The sequence below is a fragment of the Peromyscus californicus genome, unplaced genomic scaffold, assembly GCF_007827085.1.
Source record: "Peromyscus californicus insignis strain IS unplaced genomic scaffold, ASM782708v3 Scaffold_20__1_contigs__length_68692818, whole genome shotgun sequence".
Lineage (NCBI taxonomy): Eukaryota > Metazoa > Chordata > Mammalia > Rodentia > Cricetidae > Peromyscus > Peromyscus californicus.
Window position 1 is genome coordinate 63,791,361 of NW_026294503.1, and position 13,735 is coordinate 63,805,095.

Genomic DNA, 13,735 nt, shown 5'->3' on the forward strand with positions numbered 1-13,735 from the left:
GTGGTTCTCAGCCAGTGTGTCGTGACCCAACAAGGGTTGTGTATCAGACATTTACATTATGATCATAACAGGAGCAAAATTACAGTTAGGACGTAGCCACGAAATAACTTTATGGTTGGGGGTCACCACAACACGAGGAACCATATTAAAGGGTGGCAGCGTTAGGAACGTTGGGAAGCACTGGTTTTAGCTTCAAGGCTATCACCCCCACTTTACTGAGAGGGAAGGAAGGCCAACACTGAGGCTGAATCTCTGTGGCAGGCAGGGGTGGAAGGGACGCAGCTAGACTAATCGTACCTGTGACTTTTTATCATCTGTCTTTCTCCTCCAAGAGCCCCCAGGCCTGGCTGCTTGTCAGTAGGCACGAAACTTCCTCTGCTTTTTCTTGGCTGTGTCCCTCACACGGGCTGGCCCTTCCTCACTCCACCCTAGCAGAGCCCTACTGGGAGGTTTTCCCCTGAGCTGGGGGCTTAAGCAAGAGGCAGAGGTGGACAGAAATTTCACCTGTAGCTCCCCGGGTCAGGACCTCCCCTGTTCTGTCCAGCCCCTACCTCAGTTATTCTGGTCTCCAAGGCACAGGCCTGCCACCGGCTCCCAATGCTGGTGCTGGTCCTCCGGTGGCCTTCCTTGCCCTCTCCATGTCTCCAGGGTTCATCATTTGCTCTTGGAGTCTGGGTTGGACGGAGCCCTGAACCAATGGCAGCAATTTCTCAGAGCCCAGGACTGCAGCAGGAAGCGCCGTGGTACCAAGGCTCCCAAACCTCACCTCTGACCTGCCAACCCCTTATCCCAGCCCAGATGGAACCTTACCCCTCTCCACTCCAGGAGCTGGGGTGGGGCAGGCCCTGGCTCTGATTCACCCTGTCCTCTCTTCTTCCCAACATCCTTTTCTCATTCCCTTAGCAACCAAGCTAGATCCATCAAGGAGCAGGGCCTGGCAGCTGAGCTGGGAGAGACTAATAGCCCGGAAGGAAGGAGGGGCCTGGAGAGAAGAGGAAGGCTAGGGATGTAAGCCAGCGCTCAGGCTGGGCGTTGGCTCCGGCCCATCTCAGAGGACACACAGAAGTGGGGGAGCTCTGCCCTGCAGTATGAGGGAGCTGGCCAGCAGGGAGCCGCCCTCCCTCCTTATCCCAGTCAGGTGTCCAGCCTAGAACCCCAAACCTGCTTCTCTCACACCCATGACCCATCTGAGGTAGACCTGTCCTGCTTGAGAGTCCCAGAGTCCCTAGCGGCAGCAGACACATGGCTCCCAACAGACCTAAAAGGCCTCAGCATCCTTTCTCCTTCAGAGCATCCAAACTGCCTCTGTCCACTCCTGGACAGCCTGTGTCTGCATTCTGCAAGCTGCGTGACATACAAAGACCGATACCAGCCCTCTTGCTAACTGGTGTGTGTGTGTGTGTGTGTGTGTGTGTGTGTGTAAGGGGTGTAGTTGTGTATTTGTGTAATGTCTGTACACGCAGGCATCTGGGGCAGGCTGCACACATACATATTTGTAGGATCTACAAGGTGGCTCAGTGGTTAAAAGGCATCTGAGTGTGGACTTGTCCGAGGAGATCTCTCTCTCTGTCTCTCTCTGTCATCTCTGTCTCTGTCTCTGTCTCTCAGGGCACAGTGGGTGAGTACCCTTCCCATCTCACCTCCCTTTATCCACACCATTTCTGGGTACCTGAACTTCCTCAGCACTGGAGACTGGTGCCTGCCAGTCTCTTTGTCTCTCAGCCCTGGCAGCTGCTACCCCTCACCCCCCTCCCCTCCCTACTTCAGGAATTCCTCTGGTTCCCGTAAGACCTGTGACTGAGCCGCAGTGAGAGTGGAGGGGGAGAGAATCCGGTAAAGGCAGACAGATGGACTGCACACCACAGGTGCACTCCCCTCAGCCTCGGAGCTGGCAGACACCTATGAGCCCGACACCCTCAACCCCCTGTGAGGTGGCCACCTTGTTGAGGCAGGTGTTCAATCCAAGTTTGGGGGCTGTGTCTTTAAGGTGGAAACAGCAGCAAGCAACTTCTGCTGGACAAGGGCAGGGGGGAGGGGAGCTGGTCAGTCCATTAGCTGCAGAGCTGGCGCCAACCACCAGCCCTTTACCGTGCCCTGGGGAGCAGGCGGAGAGAAGCCCTTCCCCAGCCCCCTCTGCCTCAGCCCTCCTGTCCCCTATTTCTCTTAGTTGTGGTCAAGGAGCAGGCGCGGAGGGGAGGGGGGCAGCTGACAACAGGTGAAAAAGAACCCCAGTTTCAGGAGACAGGAGGAGGTACAAACTCCCCGGTTTAGGCCAGGCTAGCTCTCCCTCCACCTACCTCCCTTCTCATAGCCAAAAGCTTGCCTTTAACCTCAGTTCCCTCCTATTCCCTAATTTTTACCTCCTCTTCTGAGGGGGCACCCCGGGTCAAGTCAAGTCCTCCCACCCTAGGCTCCAGCGTTGGAGTCATGCTGGGACCCCCTAGGCCACCTCCATCCTGCTTGTCACATCCCTGATCTCTGCCAGCAACAAGGGGGAATCAAGGAGGCCGGGTGCCAGCAACCGGGAGAGGGAAGGGGTGGTGTCGCCGCTCTGCAGGGTGGGGCATCCCCCTCCCCACACAGTCCGTCTGTAGTCAGGCCAGTGGGAGGAGCTGTCGTGCCCCCCCCTCCCGCACCCCCCTGAGACCGCAGGGCTATAAAGCTGCCCCGCATCGGTCTGCGGCTCCTTCCCGCCCGGCCTAGCTCTGCCAAGCGCCGAATGCCATCCTCCGCCACCATGAGCCATCACTCGGGCCTCCGGTCCAGCATCAGCTCCACCTCGTACCGCCGGACCTTCGGGCCGCCGCCCTCGCTGTCCCCCGGGGCTTACTCCTACTCGTCCAGCTCTCGCTTCTCCAGCAGCCGCCTGCTGGGCTCGGCGTCCCCGAGCTCCTCGGCGCGCCTGGGCAGCTTCCGTGCCCCTCGCGCGGGGGCCCTGCGCTTGCCCTCGGAGCGCCTCGACTTCTCCATGGCCGAGGCCCTCAACCAGGAGTTCCTGGCCACGCGGAGCAACGAGAAGCAGGAGCTCCAGGAGCTCAACGACCGCTTCGCCAACTTCATCGAGAAGGTGCGCTTCCTGGAGCAGCAGAACGCAGCCCTGCGCGGCGAGCTGAGCCAAGCCCGGGGCCAGGAGCCGGCGCGCGCCGACCAGCTGTGCCAGCAGGAGCTGCGGGAGCTGCGGCGCGAACTGGAGCTGCTGGGCCGGGAGCGCGACCGGGTGCAGGTGGAGCGCGACGCGCTGGCGGAGGACCTGGCGGCGCTCAAGCAGAGGTCAGAGGGCAGGGCAGGGCCTGCCAGGCGCTCCCTCCGCTCCTCCCTTTCTTCCCCTGGGAGCCGACAGCCCCAGGGCGTGGCCGGGCTGGCCAACCCCAGCCGGTGCCGCAGCATCCTGGCCGGCCCCCTCCCGGCACTGCGCTCGGAGCGCCTAGGAGAAGTGGCCAAGTATTAAGGGGACTTTTCCCCCCCCTGTTCCCAGCCCGTTAGACGGGCGGGCTGAATCCCTCGCTTGAGGTCCAGGGCAGCTGCAGGAGCAGATGGGGGCGGGGTGCTGCATGTGGCCCGAGGGCTGGGAGGTGACCCGGCAGTTCAGTGTCTCCCCACTCCGCCTGCCAGGTTAGAAGAAGAATCCCGGAAGCGGGAGGACGCGGAACACAACCTGGTGCTCTTCCGTAAGGTGAGTGGGGGCCACGTCGAGTCCCACCACCCCATCTGCACCCCCAGCGGCGACTCCAGGGGGGTGGCATCAGTGGGTTAGGGGAGGCAACTCCGTGTCTCCGAGGCAGGCAGGGAAGGCCTGGCCCTTCCTCTGCCTGAAGAGCCTTTTCTCTTTCTCTTGACGACCCCCCCCCCTTCCCACACACAAAGGATGTGGACGACGCCACCCTGTCCCGCCTAGAACTAGAGCGCAAGATTGAGTCTCTGATGGATGAAATTGAGTTCCTCAAGAAGCTACACGAAGAGGTGGGTGATCGGGGTGTCTGGGAAGACTTGGGAGAGGCCTCGCTGCAGCGGCGGCGACCACAGGCATGCGGTGTGATGACAACCCCACCCTTTGCCCGGGCTACAGGTGGGTTGACTCCCACCCATGCGCCACCTGTTGGCGGTCGGGGTAGCTACACCCTGAACCTGACGACGGGCCTCGGGGCATCCCGGGCTCAGGTCTCAGAATCCTGGGCGCGCCGCACTCCCTAGCGCCCCCTTCTGTTTATGCAAGTGCCTCCCCGCCCCACACACTTCAAATTTTTTTTAAATTTTATTTATTTAATTATTTTGAGACACGGTCTCAAAGCCCAGATTGGTCTTGAACTAGTGAGTTTTCTGCCTCGGCCTCCCGAAAGCTGGGATTACAAGCGTGTACCTCCATGCCCGGCTAGGCATTCTTCTTTTCTATTAACAACCTCCACCCTTCCTGGCTGGTAGGAGCTTCGGGACCTGCAGGTGAGCATGGAGAGCCAGCAGGTGCAGCAGGTGGAGGTGGAGGCGACGGTGAAGCCAGAGCTGACGGCTGCGCTGAGGGACATCCGTATGCAGTATGAGAACATCGCGGCCAAGAATTTGCAGGAGGCAGAGGAGTGGTATAAGTCCAAAGTGCGAGAGCAGGGGAGGACTCTGGGGGGGCGGGTTCCTGGGGGTGGGAGGCACTGGGAACGGCGTGCATCCCAGCCGGACCTGTCTACCACGCCGCAGTACGCTGACCTGTCGGACGCCGCCAACCGCAACCACGAGGCCCTACGCCAGGCCAAGCAGGAGATGAACGAGTCCCGACGTCAGATCCAGAGCCTGACGTGCGAGGTGGACGGGCTGCGTGGCACGGTGAGCACTCCGCTGCTGCTGCTGCTGCTGCTGCTGCTGCTGCTGCTGCTGCTGCTGCCTGGACCGGTGGGTGGATGCTGAAGGACTTTCCGACGGGCCCCCTTCTTCTTCCCTTACCCCAGAACGAGGCGCTGCTCAGACAGCTGCGGGAGCTGGAGGAGCAGTTCGCCCTGGAGGCTGGAGGGTACCAAGCCGGTGCTGCGCGGCTGGAGGAAGAGCTTCGACAGCTGAAGGAAGAGATGGCCCGGCACCTGCGGGAGTACCAGGAGCTCCTCAATGTCAAGATGGCCCTGGATATCGAGATCGCCACCTACAGGAAGCTGCTGGAAGGAGAGGAGAGCCGGTGAGTGGCGCGGCTGCTGGGACAGGGAAGGCATGGTAGGGCACTGGGCCTAGTGAAGGGAATAACCAGGCTGTGTGTGTGTGTGTGCTTTGCCCGCAGGATCTCAGTGCCGGTGCATTCCTTTGCCTCCCTAAGTTTAAAGACGACTGGTGAGTCCTCTATGTCTGGCTTCCAGCCTGCATCTCCTTTGTACTTCTGCTCTGATTGCTTTGCCCACTCTCATCCGGGATTGACTCCTGTTCCTCGAGTAGTGAGGTTCCTGGCCTTCAGGGGTGGGAGTCTAAAAGGAGAGAATCCCAAACCTTCCCCTGTCCTCTCTCCTGTTTTCTCCAGTGCCTGAGGTGGAAGCTCCCCAGGACAGCCACAGCCGGAAGATGGTTCTGATCAGGACTATTGAGACCCGGGATGGGGAGGTGAGACAAATCCCTTGATCTGGGACCCACCATTTCTAATGTTTCTGGGACCTGATCTGGCCTGGCTGCAGATCTTAGGGTGTTCAGGGTACATGGTTCCTGGGAGAGACGCCAGATAGAAGGTGTGTGTGTGTGGGGGGGTGCACACCTGTGCCATGTGCTCATGTGGCGATCAGGGGACATTTTCAGGAGTCAGTTCTCTCTCTTTACTGTGAGTTTCAGGGATCAAACTCAGGTTGTAAAGTTTGTGTGACAAGTTCCTCTATCTTCGGATCCAGGGAGGGACACCAGACAGAAGATGAGTGGATAGCCAGGTAGTGGTTGCACACACCTTTAGTCCCAGCCCTCAGGATGCAGAGGCAGCCCTGAGTTTGAGGCCAGCTTAGTCTACAGAGTGAGTTCCAGGACAGCCAGGGCTACACAAAGACACCGTGACTTAAAAAACCAAGATAAGGCAAAGGAGGGGATAAACTGTAACCTCAGCAAGCTGTGACAGCCGGGGCACAACACGATCCCAAGGAGGGGGGTGCTGAATTATCCTTGTGTGCCTTGACCCAGCAGGTGGTGACAGAGTCCCAGAAGGAACAGCACGGTGAACTGGACAAGTCTTCTATTCACAGCTACTGAGCCCTCATCCGAGCTCGGACCCTGACCCAAGCCTACTCTATAGCTCCAGGCCTAACACTAGTGCTCATCCAGCCCCTCTCTGCATGCAGCATGATTCCCTCCCAGCCAAGCTGCAGCCTGGCAGCGTGGCTGGGCCTCTCCCTGCCCTGACACATAGATGTGACCCATAGCTTTCCTGTCCTTGTAAGAGGCAGATGAAGAAACCCAGGACAACAGGTCTGTTCAAGGATGCTCCCATGGCCAGTGGGGTGGGCCAGTGAGCCTCACTCTGAATCAAATAAAACTGCTACTGAGAGAAACTCCGTTGTATTTGTCTGGGGTCCTTTCTTCTCTGACTCATTTTCTTGGTGCTCATGATTCAGTGGGTCCTGTTGCGTTTTCTCAAACCTCCCTGTTCCTTCTCAACTTAAACAAAAAAAAAAAAAAATCTTTGTATGTAGCCCAGGCTAGCCTTGAACTACCTTTCAATCCTATTTCAATGTCTCAAGTGTTGAGATTACAGATATGTGTGACTATGTCCATCTTACTAGACGTTTTAATTGACTTTCTCTCTCTCTCTCTCTCTCTCTCTCTCTCTCTCTCTCTCTGTGTGTGTGTGTGTGTGTGTGTGTGTGTGTGTGTATGTGTGTGTGTGTGTGTGTGTGTGTGTAGGGGTGGCAATGTACAGTTTTGGCTTCTTTGTCAAAAATCAGGTGTTCATAGGTGTGTGGATTAATGTCAGAGTCTTCAATTCAATTCCATTGGTCCACATGTCAGTTTTTATGCCAACACCAAGCTGTTTTTATTACTATAGCTCTATAGTAGAGCTTGAGGTCAGGGATGTTGATGCCTCCAGAGGTTGCTTTATTGTACAGGATTGTCTTAGCTATCCTGGGTTTTTTGTTTTCCCACATGAAGTTGAGTAGTGTGCTTTGCAGGTCTGTGAAGAATTGTGTTGGGATTTTGATGGGGATTGCATTGAATCTGTAGATTGCTTTTGGTAAGATTGCCATTTTTACTATGTTGATTCTACCTATCCATGAGCATGGGAGATCTTTCCATTTTCTGATATCTTCTTCAATTTCTTTCTTTAAGGACTTAAAGTTCTTGTCATACGGACCTTTCACTTGCTTGGTTAAAGTTACCCCAAGGTATTTTATATTATTTGTGGCTATTGTAAAAGGTGATGTTTCTCTGATGTCTTTCTTGGCCCGTTTATCATTTGTATATAGGAGGGTTACTGATTTTTTTTAGTTAATCTTGTATCCTGCCACATTACTGAAGGTGTTTATCAGTTGTAGGAATTCCCTGGTAGAATTTTTGGAGTGCTTTTAATTCTAGTACTTGGGAGGCAGAGATAGATGGATATCTATGAGTTCAAGCCCAGACTGGTCTACAGAGTGAGTTCCAGGACAGCCAGGGCTACATAGAGAAATCCTGTCTTGAAAAACCAATAATAAGGCCAGGTGGTGGCGGCGGCGGCGGCGGCGCGGCGCGGCGGTGGTGGCGCACGCCTTTAATCCCAGCACTCGGGAGGCAGAGGCAGATGGATCTCTGTGAGTTTGAGGCCAGCTTGGTCTACAGAGATCCAGGACAGGCTCCAAAACTACACAGAGAAACCCTGTCTCGAAACAAACAAACAAACAACCCAACATGATCAAGTCACACTCAAAGTGGAAGACAACTTCTTGTAAGTTCTCTAACCAGATCAAAGAACTTTCTTTGAGTGTGGGAACAGGCAATGTTCGCCGGGTGTGGTAGTTAGTGCGCTCTTGTAACCCAGCCCTAGGTGATTGAGGCAAGAGACTCCCTAACTGGTTCAAGGCATTTGATATGCTACACAGATTAGCCTGGGAGGCATAGTGACAATTTATATCAAATAATAATAACAATAATAGTAATAATAATAATAATGACTGGTTAGTAGTCCACAGTTTAGATAACAATTCTTGGCTTCATTCTGATAAGAGGTAAGTTTGATGAGTAATGTAGTATTTACATAATCTCAATGTTCCCCAGTCCCCTATTCTTACTAATTAACAAAGTAAAGAGTAATTTACAGGGTGGGGGAGGGGAGATGGCTGGAAGGCTAAGAGCAATGACTGCTTTTCTGGAGGACTGTGGTTTAGTTCCCAGCACTCACATGGTAGCTCATAGCCTTCTTCTGGCCTCTGAGGTAACCAGGCACACAGATAGGGCAAAATTCCATGCACATAAAATAAAAATAAATAAATCTGCTGGGCGGTGGTGGTGCATGCAGAGGCAGGTGGATCTCTGTGAGTTTGAGGCCAGCCTGATTTACTGTTGGTGTTTTTGCTCTTTTGGGGGCCTGCCACCCTGCTCCCAAATAAATCACACACAGAGGCTTAATTATAAATGCTAGGCCTTAGCTTGGCTTGTTTCTTGCCAGCTTTTCTTAAATTAACCCATCTGTCTTTTGCCTCTGGATTTTTACCTTTCTCTAGTTTTGTCTACCCTTCTTTTTTACTCTGTGACTTGCTGTGTATCTGGGTGGCTGGCCCCTGATGTCCTCCTTCTTCTCTCGCTCCTAGATCTCTTCTTCCCAGATTTCTCCTTCTATTAATTCTCTCTGCCTGCCAGCTCTGACTGTCCTTTCTCCTGCCTCACTATTGACTGTTCAACCCTTTGTTAGACCATCAGGTGTTTTAGACAGGCACAGTAACACAGCTTCACAGAGTTAAACAAATACAACATAAAATAATGCAACACATCTTTACATCATTGAATAAATGTTTCACAGCATAAACAAAAGTAACACATCTTAAAATAATATCCCCTAACAATCTACAGAGTAAGTTCCAGGACAGCCAAGACTCTTATATAGAGAAAACTTGTCTTGGAAAACCGAAAACAACAACAACAAATCTTTAGAAACAGAGCAATTTATAGGACAGAAATCTGGCAGACAATGTTTCAATCAGGTCAAGTTCGAATGGGAACCACCTAACAGGAGGCATTAGGAAGAAGTCATGTGGGCCACCACTGCCTGGCCGGTGTTTGTTCTTAATGTTAATAAAGTAGACAATTCTGTATAATAATAGAAGTCAGGTGGTAGTGGGGCACACCTTTAATCCCAGCAGGTGGATCTCTGTGAGTTCGAGTCCAGCCTGGGCTACACAGAGAAATCCTATCTCAAAAAAACCAATAAATAAATAAATAAGAAAAAAGTCGGGTGGTGGGGGCACACACCTTTAATCCTAGCACTTGGAAGGCAGAGGCAGGCAGATCTCTGAGATGGAGAGCAGTCTGGTCTACAGAGTGAGTTCCAGAACAACCCGGTCTACACAGAGAAACCCTGTCTTAAAGCCTTCCCCCCTAAAAAAATAGTAAGAAAAACAACTCAACAAAATCAAGTAAAAATATTGGCGGCGGGCTGGAGAGATGGCTCAGAGGTTAAGAGCACTGCTTGCTCTTCCAAAGGTCCTGAGTTCAATTCCCAGCAACCACATGGCGGCTCACAACCATCTGTAATGAGATCTGGCACCCTCTTCTGGCCTGCAGGGATATGTGCAGACAGAACATTGTATACATAAAATAAATAAATCTTTTAAAAAAAAAATATTGGCGGCAATGTTACTGTTAGAGAGGAAGAACAGATTTTGGTGACTAGAGTTAACAAAGTATGTTTCTTTTTGTTATTGTTAAGACAGAGTCTGCTATGTAGAGTCTGGCTGGCCTGGAACTCACAGAGATCTGCCTATGCCTCCAGAGTGCTGAGGTGTGCACTGCCATGCCCGCTCTTCAAAAATTTTTAATGACTTCTTCATTTTTTTTATTTGCCTGCATGCTTATGCACTATGTACATGCCTGATGCCTGGAAAGTGAGGAGAAGACATCAGATTCCCTGGAACCAGACTGTTGCACAAATCCTAAATGGTCTTATAATAAAAATCTGGAGCCAGATATTGGGGTAAATGATGAAAGATCAGAGAGACAAAGGAACAAGCCACAGCCACTTCTCACCTAGCCGATCTCCATCCTCAGACTGAATGCCTCTGAGTCCTCAGCCGAAAGGGCCTAGTTCCTGTCTTCTCGTGCCTTATATGCCTTTCTCTGCCCAGCCATTTCACTTCCTGTCTCAAACCTCCTAGTGCTGGGATTGATGGCGTGTGTGCTTCCCAGATACTGGGATTGAAGGTGTGTGCCACCACTGCCTGGCTCTGCTTCTCTCCTACACTGGATCAATCTCAAGGAATCCAGGGTGGCCTTGAACTCAGAGATCCAGATGGATCTCTGCCTCCAGAGTGCTAGGATTAAAGGTGTGTGCCACCACTGCCTGTCCTCTATGTTTAAGTCTGTGGCAGCTCTGTCCTCTGATCTTCAGGCAAATTTTATTAGAGTACAACAAAATATCACCACACCAGACTTCCAGATGGTTGTGAGCCACCATGAATGCTAGGTCCTCCCACAAAAATAACAAGTGCTCTTAAGCTCTGAACCATCTCTCCAACACCATATAACGCATGGTACATTTTAGGCCAAGCATAGTGGTGTATTCCCTGAACCCCAGCTCTCTGGATGAACAAACAGGCAAATCTCTGTGGGTTCCAGGTTAGCCAGAGCTATAAAGTGAGACCCATTTTTTAAAAAATCACGTATTTCAAATGGTTACAAGATTTTGAGTGGCCTCATTCCAAATAAATAATATTTAATGGGTATGCTAAATAATTAAATCACCACAAAATTTATACACATTTAAAACCACCAAATATGTCCCAAATATATGTGTAATTATTATGTATCAATTGAACATAAAATTGGGCCAGTGTGATGGCTGTAATTTATATATATTTAAGAACCCAACTGCACATTTTCACACAAACAACTTATGCAAACACAGCTTAACTGGGACAGGACAAAAAAGGGCATTTAAGATTAAGGCAGCAAACTTATTGCTGCCGACAATATATATATTTTTTTAAGTCTCAATAGAACCTAGGTCTCCATTATTAGGTTAAGCTGGCTGATCAGCAAGGCCTAGAGATCTCCTTTTCTATGCCTGCTCAGCACTGAGATCAGAAGCATGAGTCACCACACCCAGCTTTTTATGTGGTCCTCATGCTTGCACTACAAGCACGTCACTCAACCCCCATATTTTTGAGACAGGGTCTCACTTTGTAGCCCTGATTAGTCTTCAACACGTTCCTTTTGCCTTTGCCTTCCAAGAGCTAGGATATCACTTCTTACAGGTTTTCCCTGTTTCTCCATGCACCCATTCAATCATTTATTCATTTATCCATTAACTTACTCAGCAAAGATTTAGGACTTTATAAACACTCACTGCAAACCACTGGAAATATGGAGGCAAATGAACTAGGGCAGCAGTTCTCAACCTGTGGGTTGTGAACCCTTGGGGTAGCATATCAGATCTCCTGTATATCAGATATTTATATTACAATTCATAACAGTAGCAAAATTAGTTATAAAGTAGCAATGAAATAATTTTATGGTTGGGGGGGTCACCACAACATGAGGAACTGTATTTTTTTTTTTTTGGTTTTTCGAGACAGGGTTTCTCTGTGTAGCTTTGCGCCTCTCCTGGAACTCACTTGGTAGCCCAGGCTGGCCTCGAACTCACAGAGATCCGCCTGGCTCTGCCTCCCGAGTGCTGGGATTAAAGGCGTGCGCCACCACCGCCCGGCTGAGGAACTGTATTAAAGGGTCACAGCATTAGGAAGGTTGAGAACCACTGAAATAGAGGTGCATCTCATCACCTTCTATCAGGAAAGGCAGAGTTTAATACTCATTGTATTCTCATTGATGAATGTATAATTACCAACTGAGCTACATACATGCTCCAAGTTAATGAACACTACCCGAAGAACACATAACCTGTTTGTCACACAGCTCAGAGGGTACAGAGAGCTGGTAACCAAGGCATCTTTCGCAGACTGAGGCAGCTTGTGTGTGGAAAGACTCCAGGAAAGCCTCCCTGAAGATGTAACAATGGATATTAATTTGGAGGCATAACTAGGCAAAATGAGAGCAAGGAAGCATTCCAGAGGCACTAGGGGAAGTATGACAGACCTGAGAACTTAGATGAGGTCATGGAATTAGTGTCAATGCAAAAACACAGGTCTCAAACTCAAAGACAGTAAGAGGTAGTTTATTCTGGTTCCAAATTCTTTTTTTTTTTTTTTTTTGGTTTTCCGAGACAGGGTTTCTCTGTGTAGCTTTGCGCCTTTCCTGGTACTCGCTTTGGAGACCAGGCTGGCCTCGAACTCACAGAGATCCGCCTGGCTCTGCCTCCCGAGTGCTGGGATTAAAGGCGTGCGCCACCACCGCCCGGCTGAGGAACTGTATTAAAGGGTCACAGCATTAGGAAGGTTGAGAACCACTGAAATAGAGGTGCATCTCATCACCTTCTATCAGGAAAGGCAGAGTTTAATACTCATTGTATTCTCATTGATGAATGTATAATTACCAACTGAGCTACATACATGCTCCAAGTTAATGAACACTACCCGAAGAACACATAACCTGTTTGTCACACAGCTCAGAGGGTACAGAGAGCTGGTAACCAAGGCATCTTTCGCAGACTGAGGCAGCTTGTGTGTGGAAAGACTCCAGGAAAGCCTCCCTGAAGATGTAACAATGGATATTAATTTGGAGGCATAACTAGGCAAAATGAGAGCAAGGAAGCATTCCAGAGGCACTAGGGGAAGTATGACAGACCTGAGAACTTAGATGAGGTCATGGAATTAGTGTCAATGCAAAAACACAGGTCTCAAACTCAAAGACAGTAAGAGGTAGTTTATTCTGGTTCCAAATTCTTTTTTTTTTTTTTTTTTGGTTTTCCGAGACAGGGTTTCTCTGTGTAGCTTTGCGCCTTTCCTGGTACTCGCTTTGGAGACCAGGCTGGCCTCGAACTCACAGAGATCCGCCTGGCTCTGCCTCCCGAGTGCTGGGATTAAAGGCGTGCGCCACCACCGCCCGGCTCCAAATTCTAATGACTATGCATTTGGTTACCCCAAGTTCCACTATTCCAAGGTGAAAGCATGGTGTTTTTACAAGAGTAGAACAAAGTAAGTTATAAATCAAGGCATTTTATTTTTTAATGCATTTTATTTCACTTTTGAGACAGGGTATTACTACCTAGCCTTGGCCGGCCTGGAATTGGCTATGTAGACAAAGCTGGCCTCAAACTCACAGGGACCCTGCAGGCCTCTACGTCCAGATTAAAGGTGTGCATTACCACAACCTGCCCTTCAAGACATTTTAAAAATACACGGGTGGAAACTGGAAGACGGCTCAGTGGTTAAGAGCACCTCTTGTACTTGTAGAGGACCTGGGTTTGATTTCCAGAACCTACATGGTGGCTTATAATCATTCATAACTCCAGTTCCTGGGGCTCTGATGCCTTCTTCTGATTTCTGTGGGCATCAGACATGCATGTGGTGCACATACATATATGCAGGCAAAACACACAAATAAAATAAATCTTAAGTAAAATAAAAATACACTGGTGGAAATATCAGAAAGGTGTGTTAGCCCATGTAAGGGAATCTCAACTATAGGCCTCCGATGGCACCTAATAGCA

General features: G+C 50.7%; 1 protein-coding gene across 4 annotated transcripts; it reads left to right on the plus strand.

Moving 5' to 3' along the window:
- On the plus strand, positions 1-6,494 carry Prph (peripherin). Of its 4 annotated transcripts, none has more exons than XM_052748891.1 (9): positions 14-3,270; positions 3,613-3,673; positions 3,865-3,960; positions 4,420-4,587; positions 4,687-4,812; positions 4,935-5,155; positions 5,255-5,304; positions 5,489-5,568; positions 6,130-6,494. In XM_052748891.1, exons 1-9 carry the CDS (start codon positions 2,720-2,722, stop codon positions 6,193-6,195), a joined length of 1,419 nt encoding a protein of 472 aa, XP_052604851.1. In that variant the 5' UTR covers positions 14-2,719; the 3' UTR covers positions 6,196-6,494. The 4 variants fall into 4 exon arrangements, with proteins under 4 accessions (XP_052604849.1, XP_052604848.1, XP_052604851.1 ...); XM_052748890.1 differs by having other exon boundaries at positions 19-3,270; positions 6,127-6,494; XM_052748889.1 differs by having other exon boundaries at positions 1-3,270; positions 4,420-4,812.
- The last annotated feature ends 7,241 nt before the right edge of the window (positions 6,495-13,735 follow it).

What these genes read in the sequence shown, in the direction of transcription:
- Prph (XM_052748888.1), top strand. Translation starts at nt 2,720, where the DNA reads ATGCCATCCTCCGCCACCATGAGCCATCACTCGGGCCTCCGGTCCAGC. An exon ending in CCTAAGTTTAAAGACGACTG is followed by an intron (nt 5,305 to 5,488) that starts GTGAGTCCTCTA and finishes TGTTTTCTCCAG; the next exon opens with TGCCTGAGGTGGAAGCTCCC. An exon ending in TTGAGACCCGGGATGGGGAG is followed by an intron (nt 5,569 to 6,126) that starts GTGAGACAAATC and finishes GCCTTGACCCAG; the next exon opens with CAGGTGGTGACAGAGTCCCA.